Source organism: Rattus rattus, chromosome 1 (genome assembly GCF_011064425.1).
Source record: "Rattus rattus isolate New Zealand chromosome 1, Rrattus_CSIRO_v1, whole genome shotgun sequence".
Classification (NCBI taxonomy): Eukaryota; Metazoa; Chordata; class Mammalia; order Rodentia; family Muridae; genus Rattus; species Rattus rattus.
Window position 1 is genome coordinate 37,969,926 of NC_046154.1, and position 24,009 is coordinate 37,993,934.

General features: G+C 44.8%; 1 protein-coding gene across 1 annotated transcript; it reads right to left on the bottom strand.

The window, feature by feature from the left end:
- Positions 1-1,144: 1,144 nt before the first annotated feature.
- Positions 1,145-7,522, bottom strand: LOC116887134 (L-amino-acid oxidase-like). The gene is made up of 7 exons (XM_032888684.1): positions 7,485-7,522; positions 5,690-5,904; positions 5,231-5,343; positions 4,541-4,742; positions 2,880-2,936; positions 2,520-2,656; positions 1,145-2,266 (listed from the first exon to the last, which is right to left on the bottom strand). The coding sequence occupies exons 1-7, from the start codon at positions 7,513-7,515 to the stop codon at positions 1,462-1,464; spliced, it is 1,560 nt and encodes a 519-aa protein (XP_032744575.1). The 5' UTR covers positions 7,516-7,522; the 3' UTR covers positions 1,145-1,461.
- Between the last annotated feature and the right edge of the window lie 16,487 nt (positions 7,523-24,009).

Here is a 24,009-nt window from a genome sequence, read left to right on the forward strand (position 1 = left end):
GAGCTGTCTAGATTTAACCACAGGCCACGTTGCAGTAGAACATGGGAATTTTCTTTCCCTCTTCCTCCCTCCCGTATCTTATGCCGGTCTTCCACAAAGCTCCGAGCAGTGCTTTGTCATGCTTGCCTCCTGGGTCTCCAGAGTCCGTCGGATGAGGAGGGAACTCATCTTCCCTTTTCACTTAGTTGGTTCCCAACACTCAGGAAAAAATCTTCGTTTCTGTGAACTTGGAATAAAAATTGAGACAGACCTGGGCCCTGAACCTTGGATGCATGGGGAGGCAGGTGGACGAGGGTTGATTTTCACTGTTTTGTACTCTGTGTGTCTGCTTCTTAGCCAGATGCCATATGGTGCCAGGCACAAGGCATGTTTAGTGAGCATTGGCAGGCTGAAGAAAATAGCACGTGTGCCCACACTCATACACACTCACACACATACACACTCATACATACACACACATAATCACACACATATACACTCACACACACATACTCTCTCTCACACATACACACATACACACTCATACATACATACACATAATCACACACACACACAATCACACACACACACACACACACACACACACACCATAAAATAAGTGATTTCAGCCCTCTGGTTTGGTCGGCGACATGATCTCAGTAGGGTCTTCAGTCCATTTAGTACTCTAGATGAGGGTGGGGAGTTGCGGCTCAGAGGGGAAAGCAACTTGGAGTTGGAGAGTGGTTAAAGGAGGATTTGAGGAGGAATAATTTAGGTCAGTTTTGTAAAGGCAGTTGGGTTTTACTGAGGGGACGAGTGGAGAAGGAGCTGTAAAATGAGCATGGTGTTCTCTCAGGGCAGGGTGTAGACTACGGCAGGTAGGGGTAGGGTGTCTGGTTGGTGAGGTGGGGGAGAGTTAGTCAGGGTGGCTGAGAAGCCATTCATGCATAGTGGGAGGTGGGGGTGGGGGTGGGGGGGGGAAGAAGCTCTCCTTTCCTCCTTACAGTTGGGCCAAGATGACAGGCTAGTGGTTAGGCACACAGAAATGGAGTTTGTATGTATTATGTGTGTGTGTGAGTGTGTGTGTCAGTCTGCTATTCAATCTGGGACTTGTGCTTCTAGAGATTTCTAGTTGTAACACAAATTAGGTGTAGACACTTTTTTAAAAATTTTTTTATTTGCTTGTTATTGTTTTGCAGCAAGAGGCAATATCTTTTAAGCTAAAGGCTGATTCTAGAATTCTCCAGCCTAGACAGGTACCCCCTGCCTTTTCCCATGGAGAATTAAGCAGGGAGTTAAGACAAAATAGGGGGTGATATCTCTTGTCACTTTCCCAGCACGGCTCCTGCTTGCAGACCAAGGGACCAGTGGGGACCTCTCTCCTGGGTCTCTACCTCCTTTTATTTCTAGCTAATTCTCTTAGACTCTCCCACAGATTGGTTTTTTTTGGGGGGGGGTATCCTGATTGTTGGCAAAGGACCTCTAAAGAGCCACCTGTCCCTGAGTGGCCTCCTTGTCCACTGTGTCCTGGATGTTTTTGGCAGCCCGGATGCCAGATTTGATGGCGGTTTCTATCCAGGCATGTGGCAGGCTGGTATGCTCCCCAGCAAAGTAGATGCGGCCCTCTGTCAGGGAGAGCTGCTTTAAATCGTCCAAAAATTGGTAGGGTGTGAGTTCAGCATAGGAGCCAATGGTGAGGGGGTCTAGAGACCAGTGCTTGACCTCTGACTTTGGGCACATGCGCTTTAGCTCCTCCTTGGGTATGAGGTGCACTGCGGCAAGGTCATCCAGGATAACATCCACCACCTGGTTGGGCTTCAGGGCGGTAAAGAAGAAAGAATCATCATCCATAGTGAAGGAGGCCAGCAGGATTCCCTTGCTGCTTGGCCGGCTGTAGCTGGGATAGTAAATGAAGCGAGAGGGTCGGTCTGTGACGGAGTAGCCACCGTGGATGCCATCCTTTTCCCAGAAGCGTTCGTTGCACACGAAAATCACCTTGGTGGCACTGTTGTAATGAATGGAGCGCAGGGCACGTATTTTTTCTGGGGATAGGGGTGGCTGGAAGGCGATGAGGCGTGTGGCCTTGGCTGAGGCAGAGATGATGACATAGTCCGCAGTGAGATTGTACAGTGCAGAGGTGGGCCCATCTGTGCGGTACAAAACCTCAACCTTAGACTCGTTTCCCACCACTCTTTCTACTTTGGACCCCAGATGGATGGTGCCAGGCTTCAGGCTGTCATTGAGGCTATTCGGGAGTTGGTCAAAGCCACCGGTGATCTCTGTAAATCTGTAGGGATGGAGAGGGAAAGATGAGCCAGAGACACTACCAGATTGTGTGTCCCATGGTCCTGGGCATACTTCCGGTTTGAAAAGGAAGAACCATCTCCCCTCTTGTGTGGGACGCGTTATAACCTCCACCTTCATGAATACACAGCCCCGTGTCAGGCAGAGACTGTTATTTGAGTGCTTCTCCCTCCCCCCACAGAGTAAATAAACCGGTGCTGGGGACTGGATCCTCCCTGGCCCCAGGTCAGCCTTACTGGTCATTTTTGGTGAAGATGCTTGCAATCCTCAGGGACTCCAGGAAGGACCTATAGAACCCAGCATTCTCATTCATCATATCCCCGATCATCTCGATGGCCCCTCTGCTCAGCATCCCTTCCTTCAGGAGGTAAGCCTATGGGCGGGGCACCAGAGATGCAAATATAGGCTAGAGGGCCTGCTCTATAGGGAGGCTTGAGCAGTGGCCTGGGCTCAGAAATAGTAGATCTGGGCTTGAGGGACGCCAACAGCTTTGACAGTAGGAACGGGGGTATCCTGTAGGCAGGACTCTGCCCCAGGGCCTTGGCTGAGCTCAGAGCTCACCACTTTGCCCGCATCCCGGGGCCTCTTTTACTTACCTTGGTGGAGTAAGAGTCATAAAGGGACAGCAACTGGCTGCAGTTGGATGCTTTGACCTGCAGAAGGGGAACAGACATAGTCAGGACACCTAGGCGGTTGTAGACAAGGTCATAGGGCAACAGATACCTCATATGCCTTCAGAGTAGAGTGAAGATCTTTGGATGGCCCCTGGAGAAGCTAGGAAAGGCCAGGAAAGGGCAGTTCCTAGAACTCCTGGGTGTGCCTTCTTCTCTGAGTATGTTTCTTTCATTTGAAGACGCTATATAGGTAACCTATTGCTGAGACAAAGTCTCACATAGCCCAGGTTGGCTTCAAAGTCACTGGATAGCTGAGACTGCTCTTCAGTCTGGATCCCCCTGCCTCTATCTCCCAAATACTGGGATTAAAATCAGGTACTATCACATCTGACTTGAAATGGAAGAGCTGTTCAAGACAAAAGCGTAAGGTGATTATGCAGTTGATAATACACTTGCTGTACAAGACCGAGGACTGGAGTGCTATACCCAGCACCCATATAGAAGTCGTGTGTGTTGAGGCTGGAGAGATATCTCAGTGTTTAAGAGCACTGGCTGCTCTTCCAGAGGACTTGAGTTTAATTCCCAGCACCCACTTGGCAGCTCACAACTGTCTGTAACTCCAGTTCCAGGGGATCTGACACCTTCACACAGACATACATGCAGGCAAAACACCAATTCACATATTAAAAAGGGTGTTGGCACACAATTTTAATCCCAGTACTTAGGAGGCAGAGGCATGTAGATTTCTGTGAGTTCAAGACCAACCTGGTCTATAAAGAGAGACCCAGGACAGCACAGGCTAAAGAAAAAACTTTTTTCAAAAAAAAAAAAAAAAAAAAAAAACCAGACAAACAGAAAAAGCAGGATGTAATGCATGCATGACTGTAATGTCAGCACTGGGAAGATAGACACTGTAGGATCCCTGGGGTTGCTGGCCAGCAGTCTAGCAGAATTAGCAAGCTTCAGGTTCAGTGAGAAACTGCCAAAAATAAAATAAAGTAAAATAAAATAAAATAAGGTAGAAAGCAATCAAGGAAGACACCAATGCTGATCACTGGCTCCTCAAAACTGTGTACATGCATTCATATTCACCTAATATGCATACACACATGCACACATGCACACACATGCATGCATGCACACACACATGTACATCTGCACACATGCACACCAAACACACCACATACACATGAGCGCTTGGGCACGTAGGCACATGCTCGCAGACACAGACACACACAGACATACACATGGACACACAGACACACACACACAGAAGCAGACACACACACACACACACACATGCACATGCACACACACATATGCACATACTTACTTTAAGGTAAAGATCTTCACTGTCATCTAGGATGACTGATTCACTACCAAGGGCTGCCTAATTGACTTGCCCCTTTTTTTACACGGTTGCTGACCAAGTCGTGGCCCCTGAGTTGCTTAGAGACAGAAGAGAAGGGTTGAGGGTGGAGTTGAGGGTGGTGACGACCTTAACAGAAGTTAGAAGGTAGGGGGAACAATCATAAGAGTGTTGGGTCTGAGTCAGGTGACCTGAAGCCATGTGCTGATTTGCTGTGTAACCTTAGATGCCACCCCTTTCCTTCTTGGTCCCAGCAGGGAAAGGAAGTAGGTACCTTAGTGATGGCTTGGTAGAACAGGTCTTCAGCAGTTTTGTTCTTCTCTGAGGGCCTCAGTGGGTAGCCCAGGATCTCTGGGTTAGCCTTGACTTCCCAGGCACGGTAACGGTGTCCTCTGAGTAGGTACCAGGTGTTGTTGTCACGCTGGGTGAAATTATTCAGCTTCAGGCCAAACTTCTGGATATAGGTGTGGATTATCCTGCAGCAGAGACAGAAGTAACATCCCCTCTTCTTCTGGTCCCACATTAGAAACTACTTCTGGAAAAAAACAGTGTAACCTGGTGCTGAGGAACTCAAACGAATTGCTGGCAGGGATGACTGCCAGGTTGGAAACTATCGTTTCTTGGGTGACCCTCGGTTTCCTGTGACCTCAGCTATTGAAGTGGGGGATGAGATCAGTCCTGACTAATCAGGTTGGGTCACACAACACAGGGATGCCTAATCGACTTGCCCCTTTCTTTACACGGTTGCTGACCAAGTCGTGGCCCCTGAGTTGCTCAGAGACAGAAGAGAAGGGTTGAGGGTGGAGTTGAGGGTGGTGACGACCTTAACAGAAGTTAGACGGTAGGGGGAACAATCATAAGAGTGTTGGGTACTGAAGGATAGCATCGGGGTCTCTCCCACCTTTTCCACACCTCCCCTCCTCCCCTGCCATATTCTTTTGCTCCTCTCTTGTACAGGACTTACCTGTGGCTTTCTGGGATTCGCATTGGCCCAAGTTCAAAGTGCCAGCCTTCCTCTTTGTTTCTGTGTGTGAGCACCCGACCTCCGACGTGGTTGCTGGCCTCCAAGATTGTTACCTGGAGATCAGAGGAGCTGCTGTCATTCTTAGGGAGGGCTGCCTTTCTTCCTCACCCCACTTCTCACCTCCAAATAGCCTCAGGCTTTGACCTGGAAGCCCTGAACATACAGGGTAACCTCCCTGGGGCTGTTTGCTCCAGAGGGTCCTGAGTGATTTGAGGCTCTCACCTGGTAGCATAGGTCTTCTCTTTTATCTCCGTAAGGACATGCATGGTGGTTAGCAATAGTTAGAGCCCAGGGGGCTTGGAGACTTCGTTAATTGTGCACTGTCAGGCTGTTCACCCGTTTTCCACCCAAGGAGGCAAATGGGAGGCTGATGATGAAGACGTCTCAAGACTTCCTTACCTCATGACCAGCATCCTGTAGGAGCTTAGCTGCCACTAGTCCTGCCATGCCAGCTCCCACTACCACTATACGCTTGGACGATGGGGAGGTATGGAGCCCATTCTGGGCTATGAGAAGCAAGGCCTCATAATCAGGATCCTGGAAACACTTGAGAATGTCCTCAAAAGAGGCAAGGCAGCTGGAGATGGACAGCAGGATCCCCCAAATAAGGATTCCTGGGGGCAGAGAAAACAAAGGGGTGGCCTTCCTGGAGCCAAGGCTTTGGCACCTGGTCTACCAAGGTTGAGCTTGGCTGTGGGAGCCAGTGCAGGGCAGTCAGATGAGGGTCTTGCCTGGCAAGTGTGTGGTTGCAGATGGGAATATTTGAAGGCGATTGTGTTGTGCAGGGTATGGGTGTACGGTGAACTGCAGTGTTATTTGTGTGATTGATGTGTGGTTTGTGAACCCGGCTTGTACCCTGGAAGCTCGTGGGTGTGGGAGGTTGGTAGGTGACTATACATGTCTATTCCTTACGGAGTGTGTGTGTGTGTGTGTGTGTGTGTGTGTGTGTGTGTGTGTGTGTTGCTCACCTGTGACTGTTAAGGACTGGCGCTGTGTAGATCTGTCAGCTTGCGGGTGGGAGTGTGACCGTGGTTTGTGTTTATGTCATACGACCACAGGGTTCGAGAGTGTGTGTGAGGGATGCGTTTGTGGAGTGGAGGGGATGTCTGGTTGTGTCTGAGTCTGTACGGGAAGGTGAGGTGGACTGAAAGCTGGAGCGTGAGTCAGGCTGGATTTAGAATGGGATGTGTTCCTTTGCTCGAGTCTGAGGGAGAATGTGGGTGCTTGTGTGTGGAAAGCAAAGCTATGTGGGGAAGAGAGTCAGGGAGCGAAGGCGAGGAGAGGGAGCGTGTGCCTACTGGTGAAAAGGCGAGCATGTGTGGAAGGAAGGTTCCTTTCTCCTAGGAGGAGTGAGGAGTGACCTGTGCGAGACAGGCCGTCCTTTTTTTCCCATCCAGCCTCATCTATGGTTTCTCAAAGCTTCCTAAATATCGAGTGTGATATCAAGATTAGAACTCATCACTCAGACAGTTAGTGACTACCATATAACAAGTCTTGAGTGGCTTGATTTTCTTGTTGACAGCTGGTCTTATCTGACACAAAGGGCTATTTGGTTCCCTCAGTGTCACCTGTTCTTAAGTGGACCAGGACTGTACACCCCAAGTATATCCAGAAGCTGAGCTTTTGGCTGGTGAGAACCCCTTAGTTTGGCCTTTGTAATTTAGAGGCCACTGAAACCCCTTGAAGGAATAGGACTTTTAGGGACCACTAGCCGAGGGCACATTAGTCCTTTCCCAGTGCCAAGACAGCTTTCCACTGGGACAACTCATTAGAAAAGAGGAGAGATATTACCAAGCCCAAGGGAGAGGATTGCTAAGTCTCAGTTTCTCCCTTTCCTCAACCTCAACCTTCTTATCCACTCTTCAGCCCTTACAGTTTCCCCTGAGCAAATCAGCATTTGTTTCTCGGCTCCTCTGTTCTTGCCTTTGAAAGAATCCAACCCCTGACCCCTACTCCAGATCCATTTCCACTGAACTCATTCTCAACGTCCAGAGCCATCTCCAGGTAAAGCTGGATTCCTATCTCGGTTCTAACTCTCTTTACTCTCATACGGTCGGTTCTCAGCTGAGACATTCTTAGACCTATGTCCAATCCACTGACCCGTGTCCCTTTGCAATCCAACACCTATACCTATTTCAGTATCTAACGCTTCCTTGTTCAGTCTCTTCCAGACCTGGAGCAGGACCCCACTTACCACTCTTCTTGGCCATGGTCCTGAAACTCATGCAGAGCTCTGAGCAGCTCTTCTCTTTATGAAGAAGCAGCACCTCTCTGGCAATATTTGGCTCTTATCCCATCAATCCATCTCTGGCCCTATTGACTCAGCCAAGCAGGGTGGCTCTGCACCAAGGCCTGACCTGTTAGGTGAGATGACAGTGATAACTGATTTCACTTTTCCCCCTGACACCTTTTCCTGGAAAAGCCCCTTCTGGCCTCCTTTGCTAAGGGGCAAACCACTACCCAAAGACTATACATGGACTGACCCTGGGCTCCAACTGCATAGGTAGCAGTGAATATCCTTGTTGGGGCACCAGTGGAAGGGAAGCCCTTGGTCCTGCCAAGGTTGGATCCCCAGTGTAGGGGATTGTTGGGCAGGCAGTATGGGGGGAGGATGGGGAGGGGAACACACATATAGAAGGGGAGAGAGAGGGGTTAGGGGGCTGATGGACAGGAAACCGGGAAAGGGATAACATTTGAAATATAAATGGGGATTGGGGATTTAGCTCAGCGGTAGAGCGCTTGCCTAGCGAGCGCAAGGCCCTGGGTTCTGTCCCCAGCTCTGGAAAAAAAAAAGAAAAAAAAAAGAAATATAAATAGGAAATACCCAATTTGGGCTGGAGAGATAGCTCAGTGGTTAAGAGCACTGACTGCTCTTCCAAAGGTCCTGAGTTCAAATCCCAGTAACCACATGGTGGCTCACAACCATCTGTAATGAGATCTGATGCCCTCTTCTGGTGTGTCTGAAGACAGCTACAGTATCAGTATATATATATATATATATATATATATATATATATATATATATATATACTTATATATAGTATTTATTATATATGTTATATATAATAAATCTTAAAAAAAGAAATACCCAATTTAATAAAAATGTAAGAAAAAAAGTGGGGAACGGGAGCGGGTGGGCCACCGTGAACTTGCCGTGATCATCCTGGGAAGGGATGAGGGCTGGCTGGGTGGGACATCTGGTCTCTGAACTTTCAGCAAAAACCGGAGCTCCCAACCACCCACAATCCAGAATGCCTGCTTTCCCACGGCTGGTACACTATGACACTTTATTTCCATGTCTGTTTGGGATAGGGATCTGGCCAGGAGCGCCTGTACGATGATCCCAGGTAGGCAGGCAGATAGGCAGGCAGGTAGGCAGAAGTCTCTAGCCTGGCCGTTTCCAGTGGAGAGCATTTTCTGCTGCTTCCTCTGGGACCTCCAGGGGTTCCTTAGACACAGTGTACTTCTCTGGCAATGTACTTCCTTCCCATAAGGAAAGCAGCCAGTGACTGTTCTGCCAAGACTAGCTTTTGTTCACAGGCTGGTTGGCAAGAGAAATGAACAGAAAGTCTGTACCCAACCAGCAGTGTGGGGTCTGGCAGGGAGAAAAGGGATGGGGGAAGGTGGGGCCCAGGACTGGGAGTCTGGCATCAGGTGGTGTGGGGGAAGGGTAATAGCAATAGGATTGACAGGACTGGGTTAGAGTCCTGATTAGTCCTGGAAGACTTGTGTGTCTGGGGATACAGAATCGATCCCTTTTTGAACTTGGGTTTTCTTCCTTTTTTCCTTTCTTTTTCTTTTTGGATGATAACGTTTTCTATTCTTTATTAAAAAGAAGAAATGAGAATAGGAACAGCATCACCCCCCTCCCCACATGAGTACACATCCCAGGATCCCTGTTAGTTGTCTAAAAAGCAGAGAGTACCACATCCTATCTAAAATGTTTTTCTTTCACGAAATCTAATTTATAAATTAGGCACAGTAAGAAAATAACAAGACGGGGCAGGAGAGATGGCTCAGTGGTTAAGAGCTCTGGTTGCTCTTCCAGAGGACCTGAGTTCAATCTTAGCAATTACACGGCGGCTCACAACCATCTGTAATGGGATCTGATCTCCACCCCCCCCCCATATGCAGATAGAGCACTTATACATGAAATAAATACATCTTAAAAAAAAATAAAAGAAACCAGCAACAACAACGATAAAACAGCTGCATAGGACCTTGGAGGGGGGTAGGATATCTAAGAGGTAGAAGGTTGAGTTGGGGTGGGGCTTTGATGGTGGAACCACCCACCCGTGCTCCTGTAAGTAAACCAGTATCTCATTATTTTGGCGGTGTAATCTTTGTGAAGAATCGGCATAGCATTGAGCGCGCGTGTGTGTGTGCACAATGGTATCTTTCCGTGGCTTTGATTTGCATTGGCTACTGCTGGGAAATATCTTTGTCATACTTGTTGCTCACGTATACCCTTGAGAGAAATGTTTATGCAGGTCTCGGTGTTCCTGCCTACATCTCCCAGGTGCTAGAATCACCGGTTTGTGATGCCATACCTCATTGGATTTTCTTCATGGTATTCTTTGTACTACTAATGTTTCTACTTTGATAAAAATTCTACTGATTTTTTTCTCATGTTACTTTTGGAGTGGATTTAAGAAACAATTGCCTGATCTAAGAAACTGAAAATGTATTCCTATGTTTTGTCTTCAAAGTGTTATTTAGGCCTTTGATTCATTTTGAAGTAATTTTCTGTATGGTACGTGGAAGGGCCCACTTTTGTTCTTTTGCACAAGGGCATTCATTTGTCACAGCACTATCTTTGAAAAACACTATTTTTTTATTCATTGAAGAGTCTTTGTGTCCCGGTTGAAAATTAGCTGTCAATAAAATTTTTTTTTTTTTTGGAGCTGGGGACCGAACTTGTGCTTGCTAGGCAAGTGCTCTACCACTGAGCTAAATCCCCAGTATTTTTTTTTTTTTTTTGGTTTTTTTTTTTCGAGCTGGGGACCGAACCCAGGGCCTTGCTTCCTAGGCAAGCGCTCTACCACTGAGCTAAATCCCCAACCCTCAATAAAAATTTTAAAAGATTTCTTTATTTTTACTTTATGGGCATTGGTGTTTTGTCTGAGTGTGAGGGTGCCAGATCCCCTGGAGCTGGAATCACAAATAATTGTGAGCTGCCATGTGGGTGTTGGGAATTGAACCTGGGTCTCCTGAAGAGCACCCAGTGCTCTTAACCTCTCCATCTCTCCAGACCCTGACCATAAAATTTAAGGCTATGCCTGGACTGTCAGTTCTAATCTATTAATTATATGTTAGTCCTTATGCCAGGCCAAACCGCTACAGTCTAGTAGTACGTTTTGAAATTGGGAGACAAAAGTCATCTAACTGTATTCTTATCTTTCAAGGTTGTTGGGCTCATTCTGAGTTCCTTGACTATTCTTTTTTTTAAAGATTTTTTTCATTTATTATATATAAGTACACTATATCTGTCTTCAGATACACCAGAAGAGGGCATCGGATCTCTTTACAGATGGTTGTGAGCCACCATGTGGTTGCTGGGAATTGAACTCAGGACCTCTGGAAGAGTAGTCAGTGCTCTTAACCACTGAGCCATCTCTTCAGCCCCCCCTTTTTTTTTCAGAGCTGGGGACTGAACCCAGGGTCTTGCGCTTGCTAGGCAAGCGCTCTACCACTGAGCTAAATCCCCAACCCCTCCTTGACTATTTTTTAGAAAGCAGTAGCTAGGGTTCTAACAGAAGTGCATTGAATCTGCTAATATATTTGACATTTTAACAATATGAAATCAATATGGAGAGATGGTTAACCATCAAGAAGAGAATGAACCACTTGCCAAGTTCAGTTTGAACCACCCATGTTGGGCGGCTCTCAGCTGCTTGTAACTCCAGCAATCAAATGCACATACTGTCCCCTGTATGCACATCATTAAAAAAATAAACCTTTAAGAACAATTTAAAGTCTTCTGATGTGTGAACTTTAAAACTCACGAGTTAACTGCATGATCCGAATGTGCTTCATGAATGACTTAGTGGGATTTGGCTTTTCGGGTCACAAAGCTGGCCCATACACCAGACACACACCGTTAAATGTCAGTGCGCATTCAGGATGGACACTGGGAGTCTCTGAAATCAAGAGCAGATTGTATGAGAAAGGGGCCTAATCAGTCTGCTGCTTTCCCCTCCATAGCCTGAATCCTGGTCTCCCTGGTGAGCGCTCTATGATTGACCAGAATGGGAACAAATGCATGCTGGTTACAGACAGCTCTGTGGTGTGCCTGCCCTACTTACAAGCTGATAGCTAGAACACGGTGTCTCTTTCTGGAACATGCCTCAGGAAAATGGTGAAGAGAAACTCTCCAGGGGACAGGAGATGGAGCAGGGCATTTGTTTGTTCCTTTGGTTTAGGAAGAATAAATGGCTTAAATGTAAACATCTATATTGACTGGTGTATTGTGGCCATGGGTTGGCTGGGACTTGGATGAAACTCTTACATAATTTGTGAGAATAGGTAACTATCCTTGTTCTGGAAAATGTAAAAAAAAAGTGTCTTATATGAATGCTCACAAAAGGGTCTAAATAGGAAAAAAAAGATTGGTCAACTAAGTGGACAGGATGGTATTCTTTGTGGATGTTGATCATCCTCTTTCCCTTGACATCACTCAATGGGGTCACAAACCAAGCTGCTGAGATGCCAGAGATGGAGCTTTGATGAGGCTTAGCAGTACAGACGATAGCCTGGGTTTAGCTTTTTAAATCTTTACTCTTTACAGAAAGAGGTAATCATTAAACGCAACATTGCCACGTGCTTGATGATTGCTGTAAGTCAGTTTACCTACACTGTATTTCATAGCTATGATCCAGATATTAAATGAGTTATAACAAGTAGGTACTTAACACCAGGCCCCCAGGAGGAAACATGCTATGAGAGATCTGCCATCATCACCGCCATTATTTTTTTTTTCTTGATATGTTTCTTTTTTTTTTTATTAACTTGAATATTTCTTATATACATTTAGAGTGTTATTTACTTTCACGGTTTCCGGGCAAACATCCTCATCCACACTACAATTCCTTATGGGTGTTCACCCCCAAAACCTCACCCCATTGCTGCCCTCTCCCAAACAGTCTAGTTCACTGGGGGTTCAGTATTAGCAGGACCCAGGGCTTCCCCTTCCACTGGTGCTCTTACTAGGATATTCATTGCTACCTATGAGGTCAGAGTCCAGGGTCAGTCCATGTATAGTCTTTAGGTAGTGGCTTAGTTCCTGGAAGCTCTGGTGGCTTGGCATTGTTGTACATATAGGGTCTCGAGCCCCTTCAAGCTCTTCCAGTTCTTTCTCTGATTCCTTCAACGGGGGTCCTATTCTCAGTTCAGGTTTGCTGCTGACATTCGCCTCTGTATTTGCTGTATTCTGGCTGTGTCTCTCAGGAGCGATCTACACTTCTGCACTTCTTTGCTTCATCCATCTTGTCTAATTGGGTGGCTGTATATATATGGGCCACATGTGGGGCAGGCTCTGAATGGATGTTCCTTCAGTCTCTGTTTTAATCTTTGCCTCTCTCTTCCCTGCCAAGGGTATTCTTGTTCCCCTTTTAAAGAAGGAGTGAAGCATTCACATTTTGATCATCCGTCTTGAGTTTCATTTGTTCTAGGCATCTAGGGTAATTCAGGCATTTGGGCTAATAGCCACTTATCAATGAGTGCATACCATGTATGTCTTTCTGTGATTAGGTTAGCTCACTCAGGATGATATTTTCCAGTTCAACCATTTGCCTACAAATTTCATAAACTCGTTGTTTTTGATAGCTGAGTAATATTCCATTGTGTAGATGTACCACATTTTCTGTATCCATTCCTCTGTTGAAGGGCATCTGGGTTCTTTCCAGCTTCTGGCTATTATAAATAAGGCTGCTATGAACATAGTGGAGCACATGTCTTTTTATATGTTGGGGCATCTTTTGGGTATATGCCCAAGAGAGGTATAGCTGGATCCTCAGGCAGTTTAATGTCCAATTTTCTGAGGAACCTCCAGACTGATTTCCAGAATGGTTGTACCAGTCTGCAATCCCAACAATGGAGGTGTTCCTCTTTCTCCATCCTGCCAGCATTTGCTGTCACCTGAGTTTTTGATCTTAGCCATTCTCACTGGTGTGAGGTGAAATCTCAGGGTTGTTTTTGATTTGCATTTCCCTGATGACTAAAGATGTTGAACATTTCTTTAGGTGTTTCTCAGCCATTCGGCATTCCTCAGCTGCATCACCGCCATTATTATGGTATAAACTCTGGTTGATATTTCTGTCATTCATGTCATTGAGATTGTGCTTCTATCAGCTTAGTAGAGCTCTATGTCCTTTGTTGGTTTATACAAGACACATAGCCTTGGGTCTGTAGAAATCCAGAACTCAAGATGTTGAGGGCATACAGGCTGAGATCCTCATAACTGGATAATTGTTGCTGGGCAGATAGACAGCCTCGTAGAGAGCAAACTGTCAAGGATACCTAGGGGTATGGATGCGGGAGATGAGAGGCAAGGTGTCCATGGACATCACCTGGACTCACCTGGTTATGATGTTGTTTGCTCCTCCCTCCCTCCCTCCCTCCCTCCCTCCCTCCCTCCCTTCCTTCCTCCTTCCTCCCTTCCTTTCTCCCTTCTTCCTTCCTTCCTTCCTTCTTTTTGGAGGGGACCTTCGGTTTTCAGGAGTAGGCATGCACTGACCTTGAAGTCATTTGCTGACCCAGTGGTCCCCAATGATGCCCCATCAGCTTGGGCCAACCAAGGAGTCCTTGGTTGTTATGATTGTAACAAGCTTTGCCTTTCTCGAAGCTCAACACCTCCCTGAAGTCTGTGGGCTCATCTTATTGAGGAAAAAAACTCTAGACTTTTCCTGATTCCTCTTGCTGACCTCTGGGCTGGCAGCTCCATGTCCATGGTGGAGTGGGGCCAGTTCTCGGCAGCCAGAGATGTTTTGATCAGAGTTCATGCACAGCCATTACCATGGACTTAAATAATGAAGCACACTATGTACTTGGTGACTCACTCTTTACGCAGGAGGCAAGTGGTGTTTTAGGTGTTGACTTTTCTATTGTGAAGTTACATGATCTTTGTCAGATCCCTCCTATCTTCTGGATCCATCTGTCTGAAAAAAAGGCAGGCGAGACGACTCTTGACCCTTAAGTACTTCTGATATTTAAAAGTCAAGGAGGCTGCCACTCCATTTTTTCTCTGGCCTTAGACAAGTGATGCCATCTCTCTGAGTCTCAGTTCTCTCCTCTAAGGAGAGAGGAATCCCATTCTGGATCGGACTGTCTTTTAAGAGCTGAAGTGAAGCAGAGGTAGGCCGATCTCTATGAGTTCGAGCCTAGTCTGCTCTATATAGTGAGTTGTGTGATACATAGTGAGACTGTCCCAACACAAAATGCCGAAGCGAGAGGCAGAGACATAAGAAGAGTTAGCTTGGTTCTGGAAAGGAATCTGGGCTCCCTCCCTCTCACTTTCTTTTCCTCCCTCTACCTCCATTCCTCCTTCCCCCTTCCTCCCTCTCTCTCCTTTCCTTTCTTTCTTTGAACTTAAGTTGTTTCCAAATTCTGTAGTACAAATACATTTCTCATGGGCGATGTCAAGGTAGTAGTTTTCTATCACTGAATGTGTTTCTGTTTTGACTCATTACCAAACAAATCCAGTAGTCTAACAAATAACGTTAGAACTCATGGAATGTGGTCCACTGGTTACTAAAGTCTCACGGGTGAACCTCAGTGTGGCATGGCCTCGGTTTGTCATGGCCCAGGGACCACATGTCCTCAGGACTTAATACTATTATGAAGTTCTGCTTTGCTTCCTGCCCTCACAACCCTCTTAATCTAAAAAATCATATGAAAACTCCAAGGGGCTTCCAGTCTCTCACTGGCAGTATCTCTGGCTTCACAGTACTAATGCTTAATGGCTGGAGCACATTAATGATTCAATCACCACCCTAGAGAAGAACTTAGAGACTTAGATCGTCAACAATGACCACCACCCTTAGAAAACATTTGGAAAAATAAAATTGTTAATGGAGCCAGGTTGAGATGTTATTACTGGCTCTGATGTAGAAAATCTTAGGAAACAATTTGAAGTTCAGAAAGGCACGCTCTTATGAGTTAAGCTAGGAACCTTTTATGGTCAGGGAACAAGAACAATGGCAGCACTGGCTGATGGGACTCTGCCTGAGGCTGGACTGGTGAGGATTTCTTAGACCCATTTTGGCCTCAGCATCTGATAGGATTTAATAAGAATTGCTGCTGAGTAGATATGCAGGCTGAGGATTTAAGATAGATATGACTGATTTCTATGTAAACATTGAGATTTATGATTCTCTTAACATTCTTGCAAGATTACCTTTAAAGATAAATAATAAAATAATTACTGCTTTCTTTTAACCCAAACTGCTGCCTGGTAATAAGAGAAACTGGCTGAGAAAGCGACCTTGCCTGCTTATACTTTGTTAATCTGTCACAAGTTGCTTAGTTATGACTGTTTCTGGGTTTTTGGGGAATAATTTGTTTTCTTTACCTGTACTACACTTTCTTGTAAAAGTGTTGGGGAATACAGTTTTTCTTTTAATAATCATTTAGTAAAAGAAAACTAAAATGTAATTAAATTGTAATTTTATACTGCTTGAAAGATATTGTTGGGATATATAAGCTATGGAAGAAAGAATGAAGTGGGAACATTGTTCCTTCCATCCAACAACTATGTGTGTGTATGTATGTATGTATGTATGTATGTATGTATGTATGTGTGTATGTATGTGTGAAGTAAAGCTCGTCTGGGTACATGTTGGAGCTTGCTCCATCCACCAATTGTGTGTATATGTGCATGTATGTATGTGTATGTATGAAATGCTTGGAGCCTGTTTGCTGGAGCTTTGCTCTAACCATTCTATGTGTGAATGTGTCTATGTCTGTCTATAGGTCTGTATGCATGTATGTATGTATGCATGTATGTATGTATTTGCATGTATGTAGTTATTGGACTCTGCTTTTTGTTTCATCCACTCAGAGTATGTGTGTGCGTGTATGTATATGTATGTATATATGTATGTATGTGTGAATTTATGTGAATGTGTATACGTCTGTAGGTCTGTCTGTATGTATGTGTGCATGTATGTATGTATTTGTATGTATGAAGTTATTGAACTCTGCCTTTTGTTTCATCCATTCAGTGTGTGTGTGTGTGTGTGTGTGTGTGTGTGTGTGTGTGTGTGTGTGTATTTTCTCTCTTCTCTTTCTCGCCGGCCCCAAAGAGTTAAAAGAGTTCATAGGTTTTCTGCTGGCCACAGGGAGTGCCAGCCTCGGTAAATTAAGCTTTGTTCTCTCAGAGAAAAATCTGCTGAGTAACTTCTAATCGCCGGTTGTCATTGGCAGCAGCCCCTGTAGGTGTCTGGATCCATCCCTGTCAGTAGCTCTAGGTACCAAAGGCTGCCTGCCTCAGTTTACCCACCATGTGAATGCTAAAGCTGGTCATTGGCACTAACAATTGGCCAGCTAACAATTTGTAACTGTCAGCTCACAGATACAAATTGAGTAAAATGTATTCAAATCATTGGCATAGAAAGAGTTTTCAATGTTTAGTGTCACTGAGTTTTTAATTAATTCGCTAATTAATTAACTCTTCTTTGGGGAGGAGTCGCAGGGTCTCACTATGTATCCTTGACTGGCCTGGAACTCACTTTATAGACCAGGCTGACTTTGAACTAATAAAGATCCTCCTGCCTCTCTGCTTCCTGAATGCTGGGGTCTTTGAGGTCTTATTTTTGCATTCTTTATTTCCTTTTGTTTGTTGTGAGTTCTAGGGATTGATGCTAGGGTTCAAGTACAGTAGCTGAGTGCTTTGCCTCTGAGCCACATTTCTGGCTGTATGGTCTTTGTTTTTAGTACAGTTTATTAAAATATTGTTTTATAATTCTTAAACTGTTATCAGCTACTCTGGTGGTCTGACTAGAAAGGACCTCATAGTTCGATGTCCTTTTAAATAGTTGGAATAGTTAAACAGAGAGGTCTGGGATGGTTGGAAAACAGATCAGACAGTTCCGGGATGGTTATCCAGAGCTGTAGAATGTTGGCATGCACCTGCGCCAGAGGGCTTTACTCTGTCGCATTTAATTCTCCCAGCAACCTCAGAAGGGTGGAGGTTACCACCCACATTCAAAAGGGAACAACTGAGTTGGAATAACCGTGAAAACATGCAACAGAACTTTTCAGATCTGGATCCAGATTCTGTCTCTACACCTATAAGATATGAGCTCCTGGGAGGTCCCATCATGGGGGTGGCACTGATGACCTCTAGATGTTTCTTGCCAGAACCTGATTCAAGACTTGGCATAAAGATGTCAGACTTGAAGTTATCACCGGAGAGACTGGGTAGCTTGCATAGGGATTTTATGGTGGAGAATGGAGGACTTTGATTTGCTTAAAAGTTTGACTCAAATATGGACAAACTGACAGGTTTAGGGCTCAGAGGTTTAGGCACTGAAAGAGAGATCAGAATAAAGATATAAGTCATCACAGTGTTCAGGTCCCATCTTCTCTGTCCTTGGCTGCTCTTGTCTCTCAAGCAGCCTGGAAAAAGAAACAGGTCACTGCCTCTCCTTCTGTGGCTTGGTTTCTTATTTTCTGTTCCCAGAGACCTCTTTTTTTTTTAGTGTTCCTGTTGATCAGATTTGGAGAACTCCATTTTAGCATGGGGCAGGCAGAGGCAGGGTTGTGGAACTTCAACAGCTTGTCCTGCTGGAGAAGACTGAGATGGCTGAGCCCACCCTTGTCTGCTTCCCAGGGTTCTTTGGGCAACACCTTCAGGGGCAATGCTGGCTTGCTCCATGGAGGAAGTCAGGGCTCAGTTCTCAAACTCTCAGAAACCTTGGGGCTGTACTGGAAAAGGAGCTTCTTGGAATCTCAACTCTCTGGATTCAGCTGCCTATGGGGCTTCCTGACCAGACCCTTTCTAGTTAAGAGCCCGCAGTAATAGTCCTGTGGACCCACTAGGTATGAGGTAGCTTCTCACTGTTGGGCTGTTGGCAATCCAGGTATCTGGGGCTGGTGCTCAGAGGTAACCAGACCATTCCATCAGTTTCCCTCTGTGTACATCCTAACCCCCTATATCCCATTCCCTCACTGCCTGCTCTTCCTTCCCAGCCAAACACAATGTCAGTCAGTCCTCTCTCCTTTCTTCCTTCTTTCTTCCTCACATAATTGTTAACTGAGAATTCCAGTATGTCACCAGATTGGCCATAATTTCCCAACTCAATTCCCAGTGATCTTTTCCTGCCTTTTCAACCCAGCTCCATGGCCTGGCACATTCAGGTAGAGACTAGATGGAGGACATCTTACGATGAGATGTACCTACCATTCCACACGTCTCGCTTAGGAAGGTTTGGCCCAGTCTTGTGCTTACTTCCGCTTCTGCACAGGCCGTGGCTTCACAATGCCCGATGAGAGACCGCAGTCAATGAGCTCAACAAGACACGCAGTGCATTCCCCGCCTCTTACAGGAGAAGGTCGTGACTGAGAGCCAGGCTCTGAGGCTGGACCATGTCAATTCATCTCCCAGTTCTATTAAAGTGTGCAATCTGGGACAAAAATGTACTTTTTTAAAAATAAAAAAATTAATTTTATTTATTAATTCTCTCTCTCTCTCTCTCTCTCTCTCTCTCTCTCTCTCTCTGCATATGCACACATGGGTGCAGTATGTGTTATATGAGTTTGGATCTGGATACTGTACATACATGGAAGACCGAGGACAGCATTTGGGATTTGGTTCTGTCTTTCCGCTGTGCATTCTGAGGACTGACCTCTATTATTAAGATTTTACCTGCTTCTTATCATTCTATTATAGAGTTTGCTTTCTTATTGACTCGTAGGAGATATTTAAAGTCAATATCAATCTTTTGAGTGCCACTCATTAATACGCTCTGCTTTGTGAATTTTCTCCCGGTGGTAAGTGCTTTTGTGTGTGTCTGGTTTAAAATCTTCACCTGCGGGCCCTGGATCTCACCTGGGCAGTGCAGTAGCGCTGACCTTGGTGGTGAAGGTGCAAGTGAGCCAGCCTCGAGGGCATAAGAGCAGGAGAGCTGCCTCTGCCCCTTGCTGGCTGTGGCATTGGGTCAGCTAGCCAGGGCAGTGCCGAGGAGCTCAGCCTCATGACGTGGGTGTGGATGCGGTTGGCTAACCCAGCTACTATCCAGGTCCAGAGCTTTGGGTTGGCCTACCCCAATATCTACCCCATATGTGAGCTGCTGAACTGTGTGAAGGGGGCCCGTCCTAAAGATCCAAAGCTGTAGAATCTTCAGGACACCAGGCAACAACACGATACCTAAGAGAAGTTCTGGTGAGGATCTAGTGCTGACAGTGCGGCAGAAGCCAGAGACTTTGAACCAGACAAATGGCTTATTACAATGGGGGGCATTTGCAAGTAAAGATGTGTGGACAAAACTGTCTACAATGGCAGACACCTGTGACACACTACAGCTTCCACACTGAGGGATTTTGGTGGGGGAGGGGATTTTGTTTTATTTATTTATTTATTTATTTATTTATTTATATTTTCTCATGGGAGAGGTTGCAAGAGTGGAGGACAGATATGAAGGGATGGGGAGGTGAGTGAAATTAGGACGTGAAATTCACAAAGAATCAATAAAATTTAAAAAAAGGAAAAAAGGAAAAAAAACTTCACTTGGGGCTGGAGAGATGACTTAGCAGTTAAGAGCACTGACTGGTTTTCCAGGTTCAACTCATAGTAACTACGTGACAGCTTATAACGATCTCTAACTCCAGTGTCAGCGGGGAAGCGGGAAGGGGTGGGTGGTTGGGTAGGGGAACACCCTCATTCAAGAAGGGGAAGGGTGTCCATTGTTGGTGGGATCGCAGACTGGTACAACCATTCTGGAAATCAGTCTGAAGGTTCCTCAGAAAATTGGACATTGAACTACCTGAGGACAGCTATACCTCTTGGGCATATACCCAAAAAGATGCCCAACATATAACAAGACACATGCTTCACTATATGTTCATAGCCTTATTTATAATAGCCAGAAGCTGGAAAGAACAGATGCCCTTCAACAGAGGAATGGATACAGAAAATGTGGTACATCTACACAATGGAATATTACTCAGCTATCAAAAACAATGACTTTTTATGAAATTCATAGGCAAATGGAGGCAACTGGAAAATATCATCCTGAGTGAGGTAACCCAATCACAGAAAAACACACATGGTATGCACTCATCGATAAGTGACTATTAGCCCAAATGCTTGAATTGCCCTAGATGCACAGAACACATGAAACTCAAGAGGGATGACCAAAATGTGAATGCTTCACTCCTTCTTTAAAAGGGGAACAAGAATACCCTTGGCAGGGAATAGGGAGGCAAAGTTTAGAACAGAGGCAGAAGGAGCACCCATTCAGAGCCTGCCCCACATGTGGCCCATACATATACAGCCACCCAATTAGATAAAGATGGGTGAAGCAAAGAAGTGCAGGCTGACAGGAACCGGATGTAGATCTCTCCTGAGAGACACAGCCAGAATACAGCAAATACATAGGTGAATGCCAGCAGCAAACCACTGAACTGAGAATGGGACCCCCGTTGAAGGAATCTTAGAAAGGACTGAAAGAGCTTGAAGGGGCTTGAGACCCCAAGAACAACAATGCCAACCAACCAGAGCTTCCAGGACTAAGACTATACATGGACTGACCCTGGGCTCCAACCTCATAGGTAGCAATGAATAGCCTAATAAGAGCACCAGTGGAAGGGGAAGCCCTTGGTCCTGCCAAGACTGAACCCCCAGTGAACGTGATTGTTGCGGGGGAGGGTGGTAATGGGGGAGGAATGGCAGGGGAACACCCATAGAGAAGGGGAGTGGGAGGGGCTAGGGGGATGTTGGCCCGGAAACAGGGAAGGAGAATAACAATCGAAATGTAAATAAGAAATACTCAAGTTAATAAAGATGGAAAAAAAAAAAGAAGGGGAAGGGTGGATGGGATAGGGGGTTTATGGATGGGAAATCAGGAAAGGAGATAAGATTCAAAATGTAAATAAAAAAATCCAATTAAAAAAGAAAAGAAAACTAGCTTATTCATTTCAGTTTTTATTTCTTCATCTATTCCATCATGAAATCTATAGATGATAGTTTTATTCCTTGTCTTCTAATATTTAGCTTTTCATTTCTTTCTATTACTTTATTTTATTGAGTGAGAACTCCTGTGGAAAGGGATTTTTATGTTCAATTTCATCGTTAGAGAATTAGCTGCCAATGTTCCGTTGTTCATTTTGACATTTGCTATCATCTCTCTTTGATGAGAGACAACCATTCCCACATCAAGAGAGGAGCAGATGCCCTGTAATGGAGTTACAGGAGGCTGTGAGCCGCCATGTGGTTGCTGGGAATTGAACCCAGGTCCTTTGGAATGGCAGCCAGTGCTCTTTATCACTGAACCATCTCTGCAGCTCCACGTTCAATTTTCTAAAAAAAATTGTTTTGTAGTTTCCTAACAATGCTTATATGCACAATTGTTATGCTTTATTTTTTGTAATATTTTTATCATTCTCTGATATCAATTTTATTTTGTCACATAGAATGGTTTCAATTTTTTTCCTATTCTTTAGAAAGTGTAGTTTAATGAACAGGTTTTTTCCTTTTTCTTTTCTTTCTTTTTCTTTTTTTCTTCAGGAGCTGAGGACCAAATCCAGGGCCTTGTACTTGCTAGGCAAGTGCTCTACCACTGAGCTAAATCCCTAACCCCAGTTTTTTTTCTTTAAACACTAGAAGACATTTTTCTTTAAACATTTTTACTTTAAACATTTTTCTTTAAATATTCATTAAGCTACCAATGGGTTTTCTTTTTAGTAAAGCTTAAGTTTGTAGACTTATTTTGAGTATGTCACTGGGCCCTTTCGACTTGTCTTCTCCTTGAGTCGGTTTTGGTAATTTGTGTTTTGTGAGGACACCTGTCTCTTTCATTTACACTGCCCAACTTACCAGCACAAAGCTTTTTGAAAAAAAACTTTATTCATTTTTATTTTATGTGCATTTGGTCATTTGCCTGCATGTATGTCTGTGTGAGCGTGTAGGATCCGCTGCAGCTGGAGTTACAGACAGTTGTGAGCTGTCGTGTGGGTGCTGAGAATTGAACCTGGGTCCTTTGGAAGAACAGCTAGTGCTCTTAACCACTGAGCCATCTCTCGGGGCTCTATACCATTAAAAAAAAAAAAAAAGAAAGAAAAAGAAAACAAAACCCCAAAAATCTCAATTGTTGAATTTTACCAATGAAGACTCAGGAGCCAGATGCCGGGTGATAGCTTGCTAGCTTAGAGAGGCCGATGAAGCACCCAGCTGACCTTCTCCTCAGCTGATGTCCCAGCCAGAAAGAATGTCCTTCTCTCATCTGTCTCTAAAATAATTTCGAACTGAATGTCCCTTCCTTCTACTTCCTGTGTGTCTCTCTATCCATCCTCCTGACTCCCTCTTACTCTCTCTCTCTCTCTTTTTTAAAAATAATCTTATGTTAATTCCCTATCAAGTGGTTGCTTGCTCTGCCTCTTGATTTATGGTTGACTTTGTTTAATCCTGTTTGCAGTACTCAAGCAGAAAGCTCTTGCATTAAAGGTGTATGCTAGGGCTGAGCCAGGTTTTTCCAGTAAGTAACACAGTCCCAGGGTTCACAGTGTGATCAACTATCCTGACATACTACATAAAGCATTTTGTAGCATTTAATTCATCTTTTAAAGGACTACAAGATTGTGGTATTGTCCCACTTTTCATTCTGATATTGGCAGGTTTGGCTTACTTCTTTTTTTTGCTGATATGTGTTGACTATTTCAAAGAAACATTAAAAAACATTTATTGCCACAAAGAATTACTTATAATTTTTAATTGCAAGACATAAAAATGAATATTAAATGATATCTATAAGTTAAAAACATATGATTTTAGAACACATGAGTATAGGTATACAAAAGAACATAGAAGACGTGACGTGGCAAAGGCTAGAAGTGACTAGAGAAGCTAGTGGTGTGCTTGTGATGGGGGTCTGAGGTGGGAGTATCCTGAACTGAGGATGGTCTGGATTACATATGGGATTCTTTTCTCATTAACACAAACAGAAAAAAAAGGATACACAAGGCCTTTGGATACAACTTTGAATTCTCCTGGAATTCAAGGGCTACATTTCAAGTTGTATAATATAAGCCACATTCTATTCTTTTAAAACAAAACACTGCAACTGTCTTAGTCAGGGTTTCTAGTCCTGCACAAACATCATGACCAAGGAGCAAGTTGGGGAGGAAAGGATTTATTCAGCTTACACTTTCACATTGCTTTTTGCCACCAAAGGAAGTCAGGACCAGAACTCAAGTAGGTCAGGAAGCAGGAGGTGATACAGAGGCCATGGAGAGACGTGACTTACCGATATGCTTCCTTTGGTTTGATCAGCTTATTTACTTATAGAACCCAAGACTACCAGCCCAGGGATGGCATCACTCACAATGGGCTGGGTCCTCCCACTCTTGATCATCCTCAAGGAAGTCTCCTTTCTCTGTGATAACTTCAGCTTGTGTCAAGTTGACACACAAAACCAGCCAGTACAGCAACAGAACATCTCTATTAACTCTTCATCCCACAAAGACAGAAAACTTAATTATAGTATATTTTAAGAATGTAGAAACAA